Source organism: Geotrypetes seraphini, chromosome 12 (assembly GCF_902459505.1).
Source record: "Geotrypetes seraphini chromosome 12, aGeoSer1.1, whole genome shotgun sequence".
Classification (NCBI taxonomy): Eukaryota; Metazoa; Chordata; class Amphibia; order Gymnophiona; family Dermophiidae; genus Geotrypetes; species Geotrypetes seraphini.
Window position 1 is genome coordinate 46,640,588 of NC_047095.1, and position 20,145 is coordinate 46,660,732.

General features: G+C 41.7%; 1 protein-coding gene across 2 annotated transcripts in view; it reads right to left on the bottom strand.

The window, feature by feature from the left end:
- Nucleotides 1-407: 407 nt before the first annotated feature.
- The window catches only part of AK4 (adenylate kinase 4), an 84,605-nt gene continuing 64,867 nt past the window's right edge, over nucleotides 408-20,145 (bottom strand). For both annotated transcript variants that reach the window (XM_033916505.1, XM_033916504.1), the window contains 3 exons: nucleotides 16,936-17,108; nucleotides 12,809-12,927; nucleotides 408-4,076 (listed from right to left, as the gene is read on the bottom strand). In XM_033916505.1, the coding sequence (XP_033772396.1) occupies nucleotides 3,941-4,076; nucleotides 12,809-12,927; nucleotides 16,936-17,108 (428 nt within the window). In that variant the 3' untranslated portion in view covers nucleotides 408-3,940. The remainder of the gene's footprint in view (nucleotides 4,077-12,808; nucleotides 12,928-16,935; nucleotides 17,109-20,145) is intronic.

Consider the following 20,145-nt stretch of genomic DNA (forward strand, 5'->3'; position numbering starts at 1 on the left):
ATCTCCTGCCCCTCTAGCTGTGCTCTACACCAAGGTCTGATATATAGGAGAGTTTCTTTACAGGAGTAATAGTGAGTGACAGTCAATGCTTTTTTTTAAATTTTATTTTTACATGTCAGCCATTGATGGTATTTCATTACTTAGATATTTAGCACTGTATGCTGTATTTTTTATTTTTTAAAGTATAACACTCCCACTTAAACATTAAAAAAGTTTTTTTGTCAAGGCTGCTCAGCTGAATCTTTATAGGTCTGAATGGGAATTCCTACTGTGGTGGGAGATGGAGGAAAACATTTCACAAGTTTTTCTATTTTGAGTCTTGAATAAAGTCTCAGAAATACAGTTACAGGTTTTCCTACTTGTGGTGAAAGTTGGCTGGGAACAGAGGTATAAATAAAGAAGTGAAAAACTTCAGAACTCAGTTTATTTACAGTACTTGATCATAAATGAAGTAACATCATGGTAAATCACAGAGACTTGGCTCAAAAAAAAAAAAGAACAGGTTTCTCAAGTTAATCTGTGCTTACGCCATAAAACATTTATTCATTTGGAAATACACTGTATTAACATCAATTATATGCTATTTAACATAGCTTATTTGCACAAAAGAAAAAAAAATAAAGAGTCAGATTTACTGAAAAAATACTGAAAACAGATTCCACTATGTTAGTGGATGTAAAGTTGTTGCATTAATTAGTACATTTCTTTGCTGTTGAAAATGCTGAGATATATTTAAAGTTGTCTAACTTTCTTAGATTGGCTTCCATTTACCTTTAAAAGAAAAGGCAGACAAGCCAAGAGAGGAGTTGCCAACTACAGTCCTCAGAAGTTAGTAACAGATCTAAGACTCTGGCTGCTGCTGGCTCTTAAACTCGTCAGAATGCAAATAAATAAACCCAGCTGCTAGCGCTCATTGTGAATATCCCCAAAACAACCCTTCTGTGAAAATGCCAGGGTCCAAACTGGCCTACCCAGGTCCAGAAAAGTCAGACAGACCATCTGTTTATTTTCCATTTACGTTTGGTAAGAGTCAGATTTCCCAGGCCCTGCTTTAGATTTGTTTCCGTGACACGTGAACCTCTGGCAGGAGGAATGAATACAGTCAATTCTGATGGGTGGGAACAGAATACAGACATGTGTTGGCTTGACAGCCCTGTAAGCTCTCGTGCTCCATTCCAAACCAGCCCTCAAGCTTGTCCTAGCCAGTTAGGTTTTTTCAGGCCATCCTCTAAAGAACATACATGATAGATTCACATAGAACATGACTTAAGGTATGCAAAATAGATATCATGCACATTCATAAGGGTATCCTGGAAACCTCATTGGCTAGGGATAAGTTGACAGTGCTCTAGTGAAGGAAAAAATTATATACCAAAAGGAAGAGAATTATACAGTCACATCCCACAAGCGCTGCCAGGGAAGTCAGGAAGAAAGAGCTCGAAGAGGAAACAAATTAGTTCTACTATTTCAATTCCTATTGAATTACACAGAAGAGCCCACAGGACTTATTATGGCAACATAAGGCAAGGCAAATTGCAATAATAGATTTAAGATCAAAGCAATCCTCTACAATCAACACAACATTCTAACTGCAAGGTCCAATGGCTCCTTCCATCTCAGCACCTACTATAACAAATGAATGGACATCTTATGTGTCTCATCAATGGTGTAGCAAGGGTAGGAGGTGCCCCCCTGCGCCCTCCTCTCTTCCCCCCTCTTTCTGTGCTATCCCCTCTGCTCCTTATGCACCCCCAAGCCACACTCCCGCCCCTGTACCTCTTTAAATTTTCGCCAACTCAAGCAGCTTCTCTGGCCTGCTGCTCATTTCCTCTGATGTCACTTTCTAACCCCGTAACCCGGAAGTGATTTCAGAGGGAGCCAGGTCGGCGTGAGCAGTAGTCCAGAATAGTTGCTCACGCTGGCAAAGATTTAAAGAGGGGATGGGGGGGCGGGGAAGGGAGGTTATGAGCGTGACTTGGAGGGGGCAGAGAGGTGTCTGTGCCCCCACCAAGATGGCACCCATCTTGGTGCCCCCAAGTCTGCCCCCTTCGCCTCCCCCTTTACTATGCCACTGCCTCTCATTCTATGTTCTTCAAGATTGTCTAAACCACAACATGACTTTTTTGAGGACGAGAAAAAAGGCTGGAAAAACCTTATGGCCCTGGAGCCTTTTAACCAGGAACTTTTTTTTTTTAAAGTAAAATTCCTATATACCTTCAGGTAACAGTAACACTGACAAAACTTCTCCAAAAACGATAAGGAAAGGTGACAATCAGTTTTCAAATGGCATGGAGGAAAATGTTTCACAGGCAAATGAATCCAGATTGGGCAGTCAACAGACTGTGTTTGGACAGCTCCAAGACAGGATGAAAAGCAGCAGTGGAGTGGAGCTTGTCAAAATGAAGGGCCCATACAAAAGGATGGAAGGTAAGCTAATGAGTCAATTCATGTTCTGCAGGAGTGCTTTCTTGTGGCAAGATATTTATGAAATGGCATTACTGCTGCTGGCTCAGACCACAGAGGTCCTAAAAGAGACCTTCATTCAGTGAAGTTCTAATCACCAAGTCACTTAGCACTGCCTTCACACAGCCTCTCAACAATGCACACTTTGTCCCCTAGAGGGAGCAGACTGTACATCTGACCAGATTCTCCCCCTCCTGCAGCAATACAGAAAACGCCAGAGAGGTCTCCTCACATACAAGTCATGTAGATGCTGAAAGCTTAAAAAGTGTACATCTAACACAATGGCTCCCAAACTACATGTCAAGACCACAAAGTGGGAGAAGAGATCATATCAGTAACTGGGGTCAAAAAGACAGTGCCGCTCTCCCCCTCCCCTCTAGGCCTCTATTATAACCTCTGCTCAGCCGTAGCAGTCAGTATGGAGTCTGGGAGTCATTGAAAGGCTCCGCCCTAACCTCTTGTGCAAGCTTCTTGTTAGAATAGGACCCCAGCCAGAGTCAACATTTCCAAGTTTTGAGTGTGCTTCCAAGTGAAAAGTCATTTTCTATAAAAAGTGAGCCAAGATACCTATATAAAGCCTTCCTATGACAGCTCTTGTCTACTCAGTTTGCTAGTCAACATCTGTGTTTTACACATTCAGTCACCACACAGTAAGAATTAACTAGTACCAATGCCATAGTTCTCAGTAGGTAACGTCATTGATCAAGGATACATCATAGCTCTTCAGATTGGCATCCCATTGCAGTTACTTATTTTTCTGGAGAATATCCCTCACCTCCCAGGCTTGTCTGTGTGCAATAACCAAGGAAAAGAAAAATCCATCGAAATTAGCATGCACTGCCACCATATTCTGGTACAGAGCAAAAGATGCCTATTTATGAAGGATCTGTCGCGCATGCTCGGTGATAAGGGAACCAGCAGCAGGTACGGTGAGCTTCTTCACCAATCTCTGCCATAGTGTTCTTCATTCAGTTAACCTCAGTCTTTAACTTTTGATTGTCTGATATATTTTTTCTTCTTCTTACATCTTGCAATTTGAAACAAAAACGTTTTGAGATGTTGAAGATAAACATCGCCTATAAGAATCAGTTAACTCCAGAGGAATGATCCTCCAGACACAGTTTCACTGCTCCAAAGAAAAATTGGCCACATGAAGTATTATTTCAAAGTTATTCTGTGCTAGACTGTATATGTACATCTCTAAATACAGCAGAGATATTAATGTATGTACACCATCTGAAATATATACCTACAGCAGCACAAAAAAAGTTATAAAGCAAATGCAGAAAACACTTTTTACTCCGAAGGAAAAGGGACTAAATTCTCATGTTCAAAAAATAGATTTGATTCTTTCAGAAAAAAAGAATTCTTATTTCATACCACAATTAATTTTTTTTTTTTTTAAACGTTAAGTGTATCTATTTGTGCACAGACCCACAGCAATACTGATATGCCAAAAGGATGCTTGCATCGCCTCCTACTCCCCAGCTCGGACTGCTTGGTTGGCATCTTCTGGATGGATTGGAGGAATTTTGGTGCTCAGCTGTGAATAGATGTAAGGCCAGATTCTGTTCGTCTCTGTCCCAGAATATGTGTGTAGGATACCTCGGCTTCTGAAAAACAAGACGGACAGTACAAAAATTGTTATTTTTATTTAGAGTACTTAAACCAAAGCGGCTCACAATAAAACATCCATAATAAAAACAGACACATTCCCCACATTTATCTATTCAATTTTCTATCGTGCTCTCCCAGAGAAGCTCAGTATGGTTTGCATGAATTTATTCAGGTACTCAAGCATTTTTCTCTGGCTGTCCTGGCAGGCTCACAATCTATCTGATATACCTGGGGCAACGGGGGATCAAGCGACTTGCCCAAGGTCACAAGGAGCAGTGTGGGTTTGAACCCCCAACCTCAGGGTGCTGAGGCTGTAGCTCTAAACATTGGCCACACTCTCAGACATAGTATGGTAGAAGATAGCATGACAAACATTGTCCGACAGAGATGGCAAAACATAGTTAAAGCATGGTAAAACATAATATGACAAAACCTGGTATGGTAAAAACATAGCACAGCAAACAGTATTACCAAACATAACATAATGACATTATTCTAGGACAAGCAGGCAGAAAATTCTCTCATATGGGTGTCGTCATCCATGGAGCCCAGTACGGACAGCATGAAAAGGTGTACTGTCACTAAGTTTTAAGAAACTTCACGACTCCCACACCGCGCATGCGCGAGTGCCTTCCCGCCTGACGCTCGCTCGCAGTATCTCAGTTCTGTTTCCACAGAGCAAAGAAGTCTCTTTTTGGACTAACTGTGAGTCAGCGTTGCATTCCTGCTTTCACACATTTTATCATCCTATTTATCTTCTTATTTAGTTTACTCTGCTTTTATTTTTTTTTTTAAACCCTTTTATTTTGTTCTAGGTCTTCGGGCTTCGGCCCTTCAGTTGTTTCTTTTTTTTTCCTCAGCGAGTTTTGTTTCTTTCAAACATTGAGTTTAATCTCTCTGAAGATATTTTCCCCATGTCCAAGCCTACGACAGGGTTTAAAAAAATGCTGCAGGTGTCAGCGTCCCATTTCGATCACCGATCCTCATAATTGGTGTATCCAATGTTTAAGTCCTGACCACCAAATAAGAGTCTTGTATTCAGTGTTCCACACTGAAAAACTGCTCTATTAAGGCCTGTTGGATTCAACAGGAGAAGCTGTTTGGCTCGAACATGGACACCAACGTACCAGAGCCATCGACAATACCTCCTGCATCAACATCGGCGTCGGGGAGTCTCTCTTCATCAAAGAAGTCTAATACTAAGGATTCTACTTCCCAACAAGTGTCGAAGGTCTCTACAGCATCGAGTCTCTCGATGCAAGCTCCTCATTGACACCACCATTCTACATCGCAGCATGTCTCTAACTCTAGGTGTGCAGCCATGTTGAGGTCACCCTCTCTGAGACATCCTGCTTTACTCAAGGTACCAGCTAGTGAGCCTTCAGTACTGGTGAATGCTGCTCCGCAGCAGTCGCTGGCCTCGATGGCATCAAGTTTCTTGATGCGGACCATAAGACAACATCATCGTTCTGCAGATTCCCCAGTTGTCTCTCCTAAACGGTGTGCATCTCCTTTGAAATCACCCATACTGAGACAATCTGCAACACCAACGGTACCATCTGCTGAGCCATCGCTACTGGTACAACAGTCCTTCTGGCAGAAGCTTGTTGACTTTTTAAGTCACATTGTATGCATCTTCTGCAATCAACTCCCTCGGTACTGGGCCCTTCAGAACATGACACCTCGAGGCCCTGAGGTATCGCTACTATTGATCCATTGTAGCACCAAAATACTGCTCAGGGATCTCTTCTGAGGCATCGTTCTCTTTCCTCCCGATGCCAATATCTCTCCAGGTATGATACTTCTACCACATCTACATCATCTCACCTTTAAGGCATTGACTAGCTACTGCACATCATATGACCTCTTCTTCCCTGGATCGTTCCAAATTAAAACGATCATCTGTTTTGAAGCGAAAGAAGGATCTTCACCAGGACATTTAGGACTCCTCATCAGACCGATACCAAAAGCGTCTTGTAAACATACTTTTCCAGAGGATTTTTCTGATTCCACCGTCTCACAGTATAGGGTTTCCTTTTCTGAACCTGAATCTTTTGACCCCTCACTTTTCACCAACAGTTCGTCATCTGATGGCCTTACATTTACTGCTTATATTAATCAACTTTGCAAAGATTTATCAGTTACAATAGAGGCTGATGTAGCATCTTTTGCATTTCTGGATATTTTACATTTTGAAGAACCTCCTAGTGGAATCAACACTTAAGAAATACTTTGATACAAGGGTGTATTCTTCAGTACTTCCGGGTCATGAGAATCGTACCACAGAAACTTTTGGTTGTCACCTTTATAAAAATTCTATGCTATTGAACAGAATCCTCAATTACTCTTTCAACATGTCTCAGTATCTCCAACATCATGTATAGTAGTTGTCTGGATCTGTCCAATATGTTATCTCAGAACGCCTTCAGGAATATCAGCACACTGTTTAATCCCTCACATAGACTGCGATCTCAAGATCAGTCGCAGATGCTTTTTAACTATCATCTTGAGCGTCTGTTTTATCAGTAGCTATGAAACGCCTGGTTTGGTTTGGCTCAGACTTTCTGATATGGATATCAATGTCCAAAATAGACTGGCCAACATTCCATGTCTTGGGAAAGAGCTTTTTGGCGAGCCCATTGAGATTGCTGCACAAAAATTAGCTCAACATGAGCAGACTTGGAATACTTTAAATAAAGCAAGGTCTAAGTCTTTTTCTTCAAGGAAGTCTTCTAAGCAACCTCCTTCACATCAGAGACATTCTCCCTCTACACCAGCTACTTCGGGACAACTAATGCAGTAGCGGCAAGTATGCTGGAGTCCTGAACCTCATTCAGTGCATTTCTTCTAGATCACTCGAAGCTTGCCTTTACTATACCATCAACGTCAGTCTCTCACATCAACTGACCTATGCCTTCTCTCAGTCCTTATGGAAGGTTTTCTTCTTTCATTCTATGCCCGCGATACGGGTTCTCAAGTTTCTGAACATCAGCAGTATTTATTTTTCATATTCCTGTGAGCTCCACTGCACAAACTTGCATTGTTAGGAAAATGCCTGTAAGTTGGATTATTTCCTTTCAACAGGACTCCATTCCATTAAGAGGGGAAGCTAACGTGGGTGTAGTTTGTGAAGTTAAATTCCTCCATAGGTTTTCAGCAAGAATATCACAAATTGGTATGCATCAATCAAGCTGCAACTGCTTCAGGATTCCACCATGGGGTGTAGAGCCTGTAAGGTGGTTCTTTTTCCTGTTGCTGGATACATAGATATATGGACATGACTGGATCTAACAGGGGTGTAGAGCCTGTAAATTAGATTTCACCCCACCCCCCCTATCAGAATCTTGCACTGCTTTATTTCCGAAGCAGGATCAACCAAGTTTTTCTTAGAACGTTTTCTACTGTACTATCAATGTTTTATACAGTTCTTTCCAGAAGGCATCCATTTACTTCAACCATTTTTCCCTGCACCTGTTTCTTTCATGAACATTCTTCACAAAACCTTTTACTCCATCTCCTTTTGATTCTAAAAGGCCCGGAGGTTTGGGAGTGGCTGTGGGGGAGGACACGGCACTACATCCTTTTTAGGATGTTTTTTTCTTTTGCTCCAGCTTATTTCAGCCATAGTCTCTGGACTGATGGTTTCCTTCTATACAGTCTATAATTAGACATTCATGCATTCTGAAATCAGTATGCACATTCCAGGCTTGTTCCTACTGGGTTTTCCATACAGGTCTCTTACATTTCTTTCATTTTTGGTTTTAATACAGAAAATTTATGTGCTCAAGCACATGATATAGACTAAAGAAAGTACTGGATAAGTAGAGACATCAAGTGAAGAAGTGACATGAGGCAGAGGACGATAAACGGGAAACTAGATATGTTGTGTTGTCAGCTATGATTTTCTCGTTTCTAAAAGCAGCTGTCACCTTGACCGAGGACCCCACCACTAGTATGGATTACTTTAGAGCTACACAGAAGCCTGCATTATCAGATTTGTTTCTATTGCCTCAGGTGCCAAAAAAATAAGTACCTGTATATAATATGTAAACTACTGCGACTACAACCACAGAAAGGCAGAATATCAAATCTCATCCCCTCTCTCTTTGGTTAGTCAGATCCAGGCAAGTCACTAAGGGTTAGATTCACTAACCTGCCCGAGCCATGGCCAATCCGCGGTAGGCCGACGAATTTACAAAGGGTCAGCATGCTAATGGGAGAGATCGGAGGAATTACCCCCACCGACCACATGGATAGCTAGTGAGCGATCCTGAAACATGCGCAAACCATATTCTTTGTCTATAGATGGCCTGCGCATGCTTACAGAGCTGCTTTTCTGCTTTTTTTTTTTTTTCTGTTTTTGTACTTTTTTTTTTAAACTTCACGAGCCCGTAGTTTTAACCTGCTTTAAACCCGCGGGCTCGCACTGGGAGGAAAGGCAAGAGAGCCGGGAAGGCAGAAAGCCAATTCGGGGAGGCAGAGAGCAAGGAGCAGGAGAGTCGGGGAGGCTGACAAAGATGATCCTGTGTTCTTTCTGCTTTCCTTCACAAAACTGAGACTATTTTGTTACCGGATTAGCTTTTGTTGGTGTATGTGGCCAAAAGAGAAACACAGGTTCAGTTTCTTCTCTCTGTAACAGCTGAGTATATTATTAAATATACTTGAGCACATAAACCGAGCCATAGCTTGATTTAAAAGCCATGGAGGGAACCAATTGTGTGATTCATTTTTTTTTTTTTTTACAGGATGAGTCGGGGAGGCAGAGAGCCAGATTGGGGAGGCAGAAAGCAGGTCGTGGCAGAGAGCGAGTTTATTTCAGGGCTGGTAGGACAGTCGGAAAGGAGGTGAGCGACTGGTCCCCAGCAGTCACTTCTTGTTGATTGGCCAGCCCAGTCGGTGTTCAAGATTTTTGTTTAGTGAATCGCGTCCCTGCCTACCTTTGTACGCCGTTTCCCCTCGTTTGCATGCATGGATCGGATCGGTATACAGGTTAGTGAATTGGGTTGGAGGGACATCGGGTCGCAAAGGGCTCGCAAACCAATCAGTACATGATCGGTTTGCTTAGTGAATCTAGCCCAAAGTTAGTAAACAGGGACAGTAAGGAAAGAGGGACCACTGCTGTCCAAAGTAGCAGGCTGGGTAGATTCAGCCACAGAAATGTCTTACACCCCTTTCCAATGCTGTAATGCAGCGGTCTGGAAAAGAAGCAATATTCGGAGCTAAACTTAACCATTTGAAGAGACAACAGACAAAGGTAAGTCTCAAATCGACTGACCGTTGAAATATTAAGAGCTGGCAGCTCTGTGACAACGAGACTAATCTATTCAGTTCTGTGATTCCATTTGCATGAGTTCAGGCTGAGGATGCCAGAGAAGGCCGTAAAATGTTCTTTAATAATTCATCAGCACGCAAGCAGTCCTCTCAGGATACAGACATTCGCCCATCCACAGGAAGCGGCTCAGAAAAGCAAGGCAATGTACAAGGAGAAGTAAACAGGGAACAATTTATCTGTACAGTATCAAGAAAAGAAGGTTATTAAAGATAACAGTTTATTTTTATTTTCTTGGCACCAAGAGTCAGACAATTAGTAACGCGATGGCCTTCTTACAGCTTCAAATCTCAGACAGGGAGAAAGAGAGAGAGAGAAAGACCGAAGCTCACTCTTAGATACAGGTTTCTCGTGTGCTAATCCATATGGAAATTGTGCTGCGACTAGAATTTTTCTGGTTCTAGCCAAAAGGTCATAGAAACGTGGAAAACAGTGGCAGATAAGAGACCATTCTTAAAAAAGGACCCCGAGCTCACGCAGCCTTTTGCTGGCGGACTCCAAAGTCAATTAGATTATTTGGATGGGTTTGGGATTTTGCTCACACCTTTGTCAGTTGTAGTTTAAGGTGACTTGCATTTAAATACACTAGATATTTTCTATCCCTGGTGGGCTTATAATCTAAAATTGGCTACCCGAGGTAATGGAGGATTACGTGACTTACCCAAGATCACAAGCAGCAGCGGTAGTTTTTCAGGTAGCGCACACTATAGCGTGTGCTAATCCAGCGCACCTTTGCAAAAGGAACCCTAAATAGACTAATTACAAATACAAACATGAGTTTGAGGGTAAAGGGGGATGAGAGTTAATAATTACATCATTAAAAACAAATTAATTAAAGGGAAAGGGGGGGGGGGGAATAAAACACCAGGAATGGGAATCGCTTCTTAAAAGCGGTTCGTGTAGTATACTGCTATGCTGTTGGGAAGGAAATATTTAGACGCTGTGGTATGCGTCTTGGAATAAGAACGTTTTTAGTTTAGTCTTAAATTTGTTGAGTGTGTTTTCGAGGCAGAGTTGAGGTGGCATGGCTTTCCATAAAGCTGGAGCTACAATGGAAAAATTAGTATTTCTAGTGCAGTAGAATTCTTTGATGGAAGGTATGGTCAATAAATTCAAATCAGCCGATCTAAGGGTCCGGCAAGAGCAAAAGGGGATGATGAGTTTATCAAGAAAAGATGGGAGACACGAAAGTTTGATTTTAAAGACCAGCAGTAAAGTTTTATAAGTGACACGGTGGGTTATGGGTGGCCAATGTGCTTCTCACAGAAGAGGAGTGACATGATCATATTTCCAACCTTATAGATAAGTTTGATTGCCGTATTTTGAATGAGTTGCAGACGACATAATTCTTTTTGAGTAATTCCATTATGTAGGTAGTTGCAGTAATCTAAATGAGAAATGACCAGTGAGTGAATAAGGGTTGTGATAGCATCAGTTTCAAGAACTGAGGTTAAAGAACGAATGAGCCAAAGTTTGTGGGAACAGCTTTTTACAACAGAGTTTATCTGGTCATGGAAGGTTAAATCTTTGTCTAGAATAACTCCGAGCAATTTTATTTTTGATTCCATTTTTACCGGGCAAGATTTAACAGAGATTTGTCCATTTATCATTTCATTGTTCCTGATCGGGAAGAGTATACCACAGGATTTATTGGTGTTGAGGGAAAGTTTATTTATGCAGAGCCAGTCGCTGATTTTGTCAAGTTTAGTGTTTATTTCTTGTATGTCGCGAATATTGGAAGGATCATCAGGGTGAAGAAGTTGGATGTCGTCTGCGAAAGCAAGATAGTGAAGCCAATGGACTGAGCTAGAGTGAGAAGAGGGGCAAGAAAAATATTGAATAGTAAAGGAGAAAGAAAAGAGCCTTGAGGAACGCCTAAAGTTTGAGTAATAGGGGATGAAATCCAAATCTGCAGCCAATTGAAACACCATTATCTGTTGGTCTTCTGTAATCAAGGCATCTGCCCCATCAATGTGTCTTCTGTGCGCAATGTCGATGTGCGACCAAAATGACCTTTATCGGTTATGCTTGTTCTTCCCGCTTTAAACCTTTTTACACACTCGTAAACCTTTTGTTGATTCATGGTGCTACGTCCATACTGAGTCAACATCAGTGAATTTCCACAGGTTTCACTCCCACTGCCCAAAGAAAACGCATTGCCGCACGTTGTTCTTCAATGGAACAATCTTGAAATGAATCGTCCATGCTTCTGACCTCATGGGCTGCCACACCATTGTGCATTAGCGAATTATCTGACAGGCAACGTACAAGAACATTTGTTGCATTTCGCTAGTTCTGTTCCAGTTATCGCATAATTTAATAATTGCCTTTTCATTTTTGATTCAACCTCATGTTAACATATGAAAGGGGACCCATTTCCTAACTTGCAATAAGGTTTTGTTATGTGCAAACCCACTTCCATAAATTCAGGGGACATTCTGGGCACTTGTACTGCTATCACAGAGGGCAACGGTTGCTACTGTGCATTAATGTCATGGCAGCCAAAGAGAAATGCAGTTAACAACTCCTCTCGTAACTGCTCCACATTATCTGCCATGTCAGCAGTTAACAAGAACTAACGACCTGTGTTACATGCAAGGCAGCCCTTAGTATGACTTTCCACATCAACATTGAATGCAACAGTTCAAGCAGCACGTCAACTGCTGTTTAACATGGATCTTAGTAACTATGCCCCTTTGACCAGCATTCTAGTAAATTCTCCTTTTTAGTCACCGCTTCACACAAACGGGTTAAGCAAAACTCATCAAAGATTTGCATGAATGGACGTAGCCAGGACTGAAGCCTTGTCAACTGGTGCTACGCTCACAAGTTTCAAACTTATGCCAACACTTTTATTTCTTAAAATATATTTTACAAAAATTATGTTATCTAGTTAGTTCTGGTCATCATATCATTTAGGAAACTGCTTAAAATGCAACTGTTTGCAAATGCTTTCCTTAGGGTTGCCAGATTTTACATTCGTAAAATCCAGACCCCCCCCCCCTAACCTCCATCCTAGTCCCACCCCCGCTGCTTGCTCTGTCGTGCGGGAAGGCACCCGCGCGTGCGCAGATGCCCTCTTGCTCTACACAATTTCGGCCGAAGCTTTTCAAAACCTGGACAAAGTGCTGGGTTTTGAAAAGCCGGCTGGACCCCTCGAAATGTCCGGGGGAAATCCAGTCGTCTGGTAACCCTAGCCTTTCTTTAGGCTCCGATTTCTTCTGATGATTGTGGATTTTCTGAGGATCTAATCATCGATGTTTTTGATTTTTAATTTGTTTTTAAATTTATGTATGCAGCATTTTGTAAACCGTCTTAGGTTTAAGACGGTATGGAAATTTTTAAAATAAATAAATAAAAAATAAAATTAGTGAACCTTTGAGAAATCCTGTAACGTACTTGTATAGTTCTATTACTGGCTTGGCCACATCCTTATATTGCCTGAGCCTAGCAACGAGAGCATCAGGTTTATCGTCTTCACGTTGAACTAGAGGTTCACCAGTAACGTCATCAATGCCCTAAAAACAGAAACAGAGAGACCCAGTGATATTGGTAATCATGCGAGAAAAACACATACTCTGCACATTGTGCTCACACATAATGTATTTTTTTTAAATTCTTTATTCATTTTTTAATCTTACAACAAGTGTACAAATAATAAAACATTTAAAATTAAATACATCACTTGAATTTCTTTCTAGTATAACATCAAATAAATTTATTCCCTTCCCACCCACCCTTTCCTTTAGCATTCAATCTAATATAATAAAATGGTAGGACGCACATGCGCACTAAAAAAATTGTGTTCCCTGATCGTCGCGGAAACACGATTGCGCATGCGCGGGCTTTACGTCACCAACCTCTGTTCCTCCTCCACCATGCCACACCAGCCATGTCCACCGCCGGCCTCGAGCTCCTGGGGGCCGGCGGTGCGAGACGCCCGACCGTTGCTGAGGCCCCGCCCCCCGCTTCCACCCTACACGGCAACTACAAAACGCTGAGGCCCTACACGCTGACTACAAAACAGACCCGGCCCTACAAAACGCTGAGGCCCGTCTTCCGCTTCCGACCTACACGGCGCCGCCAGACCCAGCACCACAAAATGGCCCTCACATCCGCGAACAGGGTTGCCATGGAAACAGAGAGGATCAGGAGCTAAACAGAGATTAAAAAAAAAAAACAACAACAACAGTGCACAAGGACAGAGACACACAGACACTCACAGAAGGACAGGGGGCTAAAGAGACAGATTGAAAAAATAACAAAACACTAAGGAGAAAGAGAGACACATGTAAGGAGTGCTGCTGGGCAGGGGGAGCAGGGAAGAGGAACAGGGGAGCAGGGAAGAAGTGCTGCTGGACAGGGGGAGCAGGGAAGAAGTGCTGCTGGACAGGGGGAGCAGGTAAGAGGGACAGGGGGAGCAGGTAAGGAGTGCTGCTGGACAGGGGGAGGTAAAAGGAAGGGAGAAGGCCTACTGCTGGACAGGTGGAACAGGCAAGGGGTGATGGTTGACAGCCGAGGAAAGAGAGAGACAGAAAGCGGCCAAGAGGAGAGAGAGAAAAATAAATAAATAAATAAATAAATAAAGACACACACATCTATTCTAGCACCCATTAATGTAACGGGCTTAAAGACTAGTCAAAAATATATAAATATAAAAATTCTTTACTATTGATTAAACCTATAGTAAAACTTTAATTCACCCTCCTCTCCCATTTGCAAATATACTTTCAATGCCCTAAAAACAGAAACAGAGAGACCCAGTGATATTGATAATCATGTGACAAACAAATACTCTGCACATTGTGCTCACACATAATGTATTAAAATTAGGTAATACTATTTGGGATGGCCAGGCCAATACGATTTCCACTTCTAAGCCAGAGTGCTCGGTTATGACAAAATCATCCAACCTTCCCATCTGCTTGACCCTGCCTGGGAATGCCTAAGCCAACCCTAATCCACCTCAGAATGCCTGTTTTGATTTTATTCAGACACTTGGGCACTGCTAAAGGTTTGTGCGTTTCATTCTTATTCTCCATCATGGGAGTCATTAGGTTTGAGTGATGGTAAAAGTGATAAGGCCTCAAATGCTCAAGAATTGCAATATATTGTATAGCTGTAAAGAAAAAATAAAAAAAGCAAACGTACAAATCACAAGAGAGGATGAAGCTGGAAAGCAAGTAATTGGAAAATGACACAGGGACAAATTTTTCCCTGTCCCCACGGGAACTAATTTTTCCGTCCCAGCGAGTTATTTTCCTGTCCTTGCCCCATTCCTGCAAACTCTGTCCTCATCTGCCCAAGCCTCAAACTCTTTAAAATCCTAAGGAGCAACATTCTAGAGCTCAGGTTGTGATGTCATAATGCCTCATTCCACCAATGCCTAAGCTCCGCCCTCATCTGCACAAGCCTCAAACACTTTAAAATCACAAGTAGCAACATTCTAGAGCTCAGATTGTGATGTCATAATGCCTCATTCCAGCAATGCCTAAGCTCCGCCCTCATCTGCACAAGCCTCAAACACTTTAAAATCATAAGTGTTCGAGGCTAGTGCAGTTAAGGCAGAGCTTACAGGAACGGGACAGGGACAGCGACAAGACTCGTGGGGATGGGGGAAATTTAGTTTCTGCGGAGACGGGAAAAAATTTGCTCCCTTGTCAATATCTACAAAGAATTGAAAATGAAATAAACAGTTTAAAATCTATACTTTCAGAGAACATTTCTATAGTTTGTAAGAAAACAGTTTGCCTACTGATGTTAATTTTCTGAAAGCACAGGTCAATGCAGTGTACGATACAATAAAAAAATATAATTAAGAGAGAGAAATCAGAACTCCATCAATGCAATAGGAAAGAATCCATTAACACAAGAAAACAACCATTCCAAAAACTTACAAACACAAGACAAATGAGATCCCATGGAAAAGGAGCAGTAAGCTTCCTGGAAAATTCAACAGTCTAAAGGTAAATTTTCAAAGTATTTTCCACAGGCAAGCACATTTACATATGGAAAACAGGAAATTATCCAAACTGAATGGGGCACTTGTAAATAGGTGCTTAGTTTCCTTTACAGAATATTAGAGTAACGGGATAGATCCACACATTTAATCTAGGTTTCATAGAGCTGATGTCACCGCTCGTGCCTACATCCTGGAGATATGCACCTAACTTACAGATTTCCATAAGCTACATGCACGAAGTGCTTCCTAGACTCCACCCATGTCTACGCCTACCTTAACCTGGACGCTATGGAATATATTTGCATATTTACAGAATAGCACTTATGCATAAATGCTGAAAATCCACTTATGTGCATACATCAATATTTAGAATACTGGTATTTGCATGTATGCACACAATCAGCAAATGAATATGCACCTGCTTTACATAATTACCCCCTAGGTGCGTAAAGAAACTCCTGGGGTGAAGAGATTTTTTTACTTCCTCATAAGCACTTCCTCTGTTGACCCAACCCACACAAAGTCAATGGTAAATCTGAAAATTGCCACCTATAGTTGGAATGCTTGTGTTTAGGTGCCTGATGTGACCTACAACTTAAGTATGTATGTACGGTTCTGGTCACCTCGTCTCAAAAATATAGAACTAGGAAAACCAAAAAAAGGGCAACAAAATGAGGAGAAAGAAAGAACACCCTTATGAAGAGAGGCTGAACAGATTAGGGCTCTCTTCAGCCCGGAGAAAAGATGCTGGAAAGAGGAAAATAGGAAATGATAGTTTATCTTTTCATACACCACAAAAGCAAATGGATAGTCCATGAAACTAAACAAGCAGGCTGAAAAGAAATGGCAAAATATATTTTTCACACCCCACACAATTAAGCTGTTGAATCTGTTACTGGAGATCTGAACAATCCCTGGAGGAAACGCCAGGTAGATTTGGGAAAGCCATCGTTTTTCCCTGAAAATCAGCTGCAAGAAATAAATCGATTTTTTGTTATCTGCTGGATTCTTGTGACCTCAACTTGGCTGCCGTCAGGACAGGGTGCTAGATTCAGTGGACCTTTGCCAGATGCAGCAGGGCCTTTTCTTATGTTCTATACATCCAGGCATCCTCGAGTCTAATGCTACAAATTTATAAGCTTTTTTTTTTTTTTTTGTATCATCTGATCAAAACTAGCATGTCACATTCCATCAGCTATTCACTCTGTACTAGTTGTTACCATGTTCCACTATGTGTCTCTTAATGTGTAAGCGTTAAGATGCACGTGTTCATTCTGTAAGCAATTACTCTTTCAAAAGGTACAAGGTACAACTCCATTACAAAGTACCGAAGGCTTCCACATTAACAAGCAATGCTTGTAGCTTTCACCTGTTAACTTATTCCACAGGGTAAGTCATCCCCCCCCCTTCATTGCACACGTTGGAACGTTCCAACGGCAAGTCAACTTTAGTGATGCCGATTACTGAAAAACCTATTCAGACCTTCAAACTGTAAGCATTCTTTTGCCTGTCTGTACTGTAGATCCCTCGGCTTTCATTTTTTAATTTTCAAAATAGTTCTCACATGTACATGAGGTGGATTGAATTCCAGATTATAGACCCTTCCACTGGGAGGGTGAATCCAGCGGGTAGTCAGTCGATCTTTCAGCGTCTCAAAAGGAATGTTTAAGCTGATCACAAGATCCAGGTCGCAGAGTTTGTCAAGTGCTTCTGCTTGACCTAATGTCCGAGGAAAGCCTAGAGAGGGAGAAGAAAAAACAAGAGTCAGTCAGCTTTCTTTAAATACCAAGTATGTATTTAGGACAGTTCTATAATAAGACACATGCAACTGCGTGTGTAAAGGAACAGAAAACAGCACTTATACATTTAAGTGTGCTATGCACAATAAAGTAGTGTGGAAATGCTAGAGCAAAACCAAGGGGGCACCTGTGGGTGCAGCATGGAAGGGACAAGGACATGTTGCCAACTTACATGCACAGCTTACAGATAATTGGGGGGATGGGACTTGTATACTGTCTTTTGGTGGTTACACATTCAAAGCGGTTTATATATGTACAGGTACTTATTTTGTACCTGGGCCAATGGAGGATTAGGTGGCTTGCTCAGGGTCACAAGGAACAGCGCTGGGGATTGACCCAACAATCTCTGGGTACAGAGGCAGCAGCTCTACCACTAGGCTGCTCCTCACCTCCAATCATGTACAAGTTGTGTGTGATGCAAAGCACACAGATGCCATTGATCTAGCATAAACGGCTGAGCCTAAATTTACTTTCAAAAAAATTCACACGTTAAAGAGTCGGATGACAACGGCAGTAAGCGGATCCCTGACGAAGCTATTGCGAAACATGTCGGGTCCGGCTGTAGGAACTGCTTAAAGCCTTTAAAAGCTTTGTAAACTACAACTATTCAGATAAGTTAAATTTAAAGATTTAAAAAATAAAAAAAAATATGTTCTAATGCTCAAACCTATGAGGATTTTACACCAGAGACTCCCCGCTGAAAGAAACATTTCTGGGGCGGTGGAGAGGTGTATCTGAGGTTTTGGATGCATGATTGAACATAAGAACATAAGCAGTGCCTCCGCTGGGTCAGACCAGAGGTCCATCGTGCCCAGCAGTCCGCACACGCGGTGGCCCAACAGGTCCAGGACCTGGACTGTAATCCTCTATTTATACCCCTCTATCCCCTTTTCCAACAGGAAATTGTCCAATCCTTTCTTGAACCCCAGTACCGTTCTCTGCCCTATTACGTCCTCTGGAAGCGCATTCCAGGTGTCCACCACACGTTGGGTAAAGAAGAACTTCCTAGCATTCGTTCTGAATCTGTCCCCTTTCAACTTTTCCGAGTGCCCTCTTGTTCTTTTATTATTCGAAAGTTTGAAGAATCTGTCCCTCTCCACTCTCTCTATGCCCTTCATGATCTTGTAAGTCTCTATCATATCCCCTCTAAGTCTCCTCTTCTCCAGGGAAAAGAGTCCCAGTTTTTTTAACCTCTCAGCGTATGAAAGGTTTTCTATCCCTTTTATTAGACGTGTCGCTCTTCTCTGAACCCTCTCGAGTAATGCCATATCTTTCTTAAGGTACGGCGACCAATATTGGACGCAGTACTCCAGATGAGGACGCACCATCGCCCGATACAACGGCAGGATAACTTCTTTTGTTCTGGTTGTAATACCCTTCTTGAATGAGAAATAATGAATGAGAAATAAAAATTGGATGAAATGACAGATCTTAGGGTTGAAAACTATAACGTCGTCTTCTGATTGCTCTAAGAATAAATATTCCTATACCATTAGTGGAATGAGCCTAAATTTATGCATGCTATCCCAAGTTTAAGTTTGTATTCTATAAGTGCCTCTTATCAAGACTAGACACTCCCTGTGCTACAGCAGGGTGCCCAACAGGGGGCACCTTGTCACAGAACTGCCCTTTAAAGCTCAAGATTTTTGCCACAAAATAAAAAAAGGTTTTTGAATGCTACAAATCCCTTTGAAGCTTAAAATTTCAATGATCTTATATTAATATTGAAGACAATAATGTAAAAGGTCAGCCTGGCAGTATTATATGCTGCCATTCAAAAAAAAATATATATATAATCTAGGTTCATTTCCAAGATCCCAATGCTTCTTTTTTTCCCCTGTAGGTGTGCCTGGAAGTTTCACAGAGATGGGACTAGACCTTAAATGGCAGTCCATGAGCAACTTGGGGTGACCGGGCTGCTCAGTTCTTGTTGCAATGGCACAACCTGGTTCATGGGAGCAGATATCAAAAGAGAAAAGTCAAATATCTGTGGAGGAAATATGTCTGTGGAGGAAGTATGTCTGACTTTGCTCCAAAGTTAGCTTGCTGGAGCACTTTTGCCCCGCTGACTACTAAGCAGTTGAAGATTATGACTAGAATGAATAATGATAGTTCCCTAAGCAGTCCATGTACAACCATGGATTGTTTGCATCAATAAAAATTGTTTGAATCTAAAATGTTTAATAGAGAAAAAATGATTATTCAAACCAGAAAAATGTTGTGTTTTTTTTTTTTTTAAGGTCATTTCCTAAATGCGTTTGTCCTCAGTGCCTCTTATCTTTTTCAACTATTTTTGAAAAACCCCACATCCAAATGAAAAATGCACAAAAAACAATCCTTGGGACATAGAAGGATCCAGAATTCTTAGTATACTGACCACAGACATCCCAGAGCAGTAAGGCACTGCAGTGACAGTCACATAAAAGGTCCCAGGTACACATCTCACCATAATTCCCTTATATCATATGGTGAGCCCTCCAAAAAATTATCCACTACCTAATGTGCCCAACTGTACATCTCCCCAATAGGCCTTATGCCTGCAGGTGTCACCTACATGGAAGTATAGTAGGTTCTTGTTGGGTTTTGGAGGGCTCACACTTTCCACCATAAGTGTATTAGTTAGAGCGGGATATGGATCTGGGTCCTCTTCTCTGCAGTCCACTGCACTGACTACCAGGCTACTCCAGAGACTTGCTTTCTGCTATAGAGCTGGACATAACATCTGAAGCCATCATACAAGCTGGCTTAAACTAAACTAAAACTTAACCTTATATACCGGGTCTTCAACCAAAGGAAGCTTGACGCGGTTAACAATACATTTTAAAAAATTAAAGTAAACTAAAATACAAGAGTTAGTTTTCAAAATGTTTAGCGAATAAAAAAGTTTTTAGAAGTTTACGGAAGAGTTGGAAGGAACTGGGACACCTCAAAATTAGGGGAAGTTAATTCCATAATTGGGAAATTTAAACGCCAGA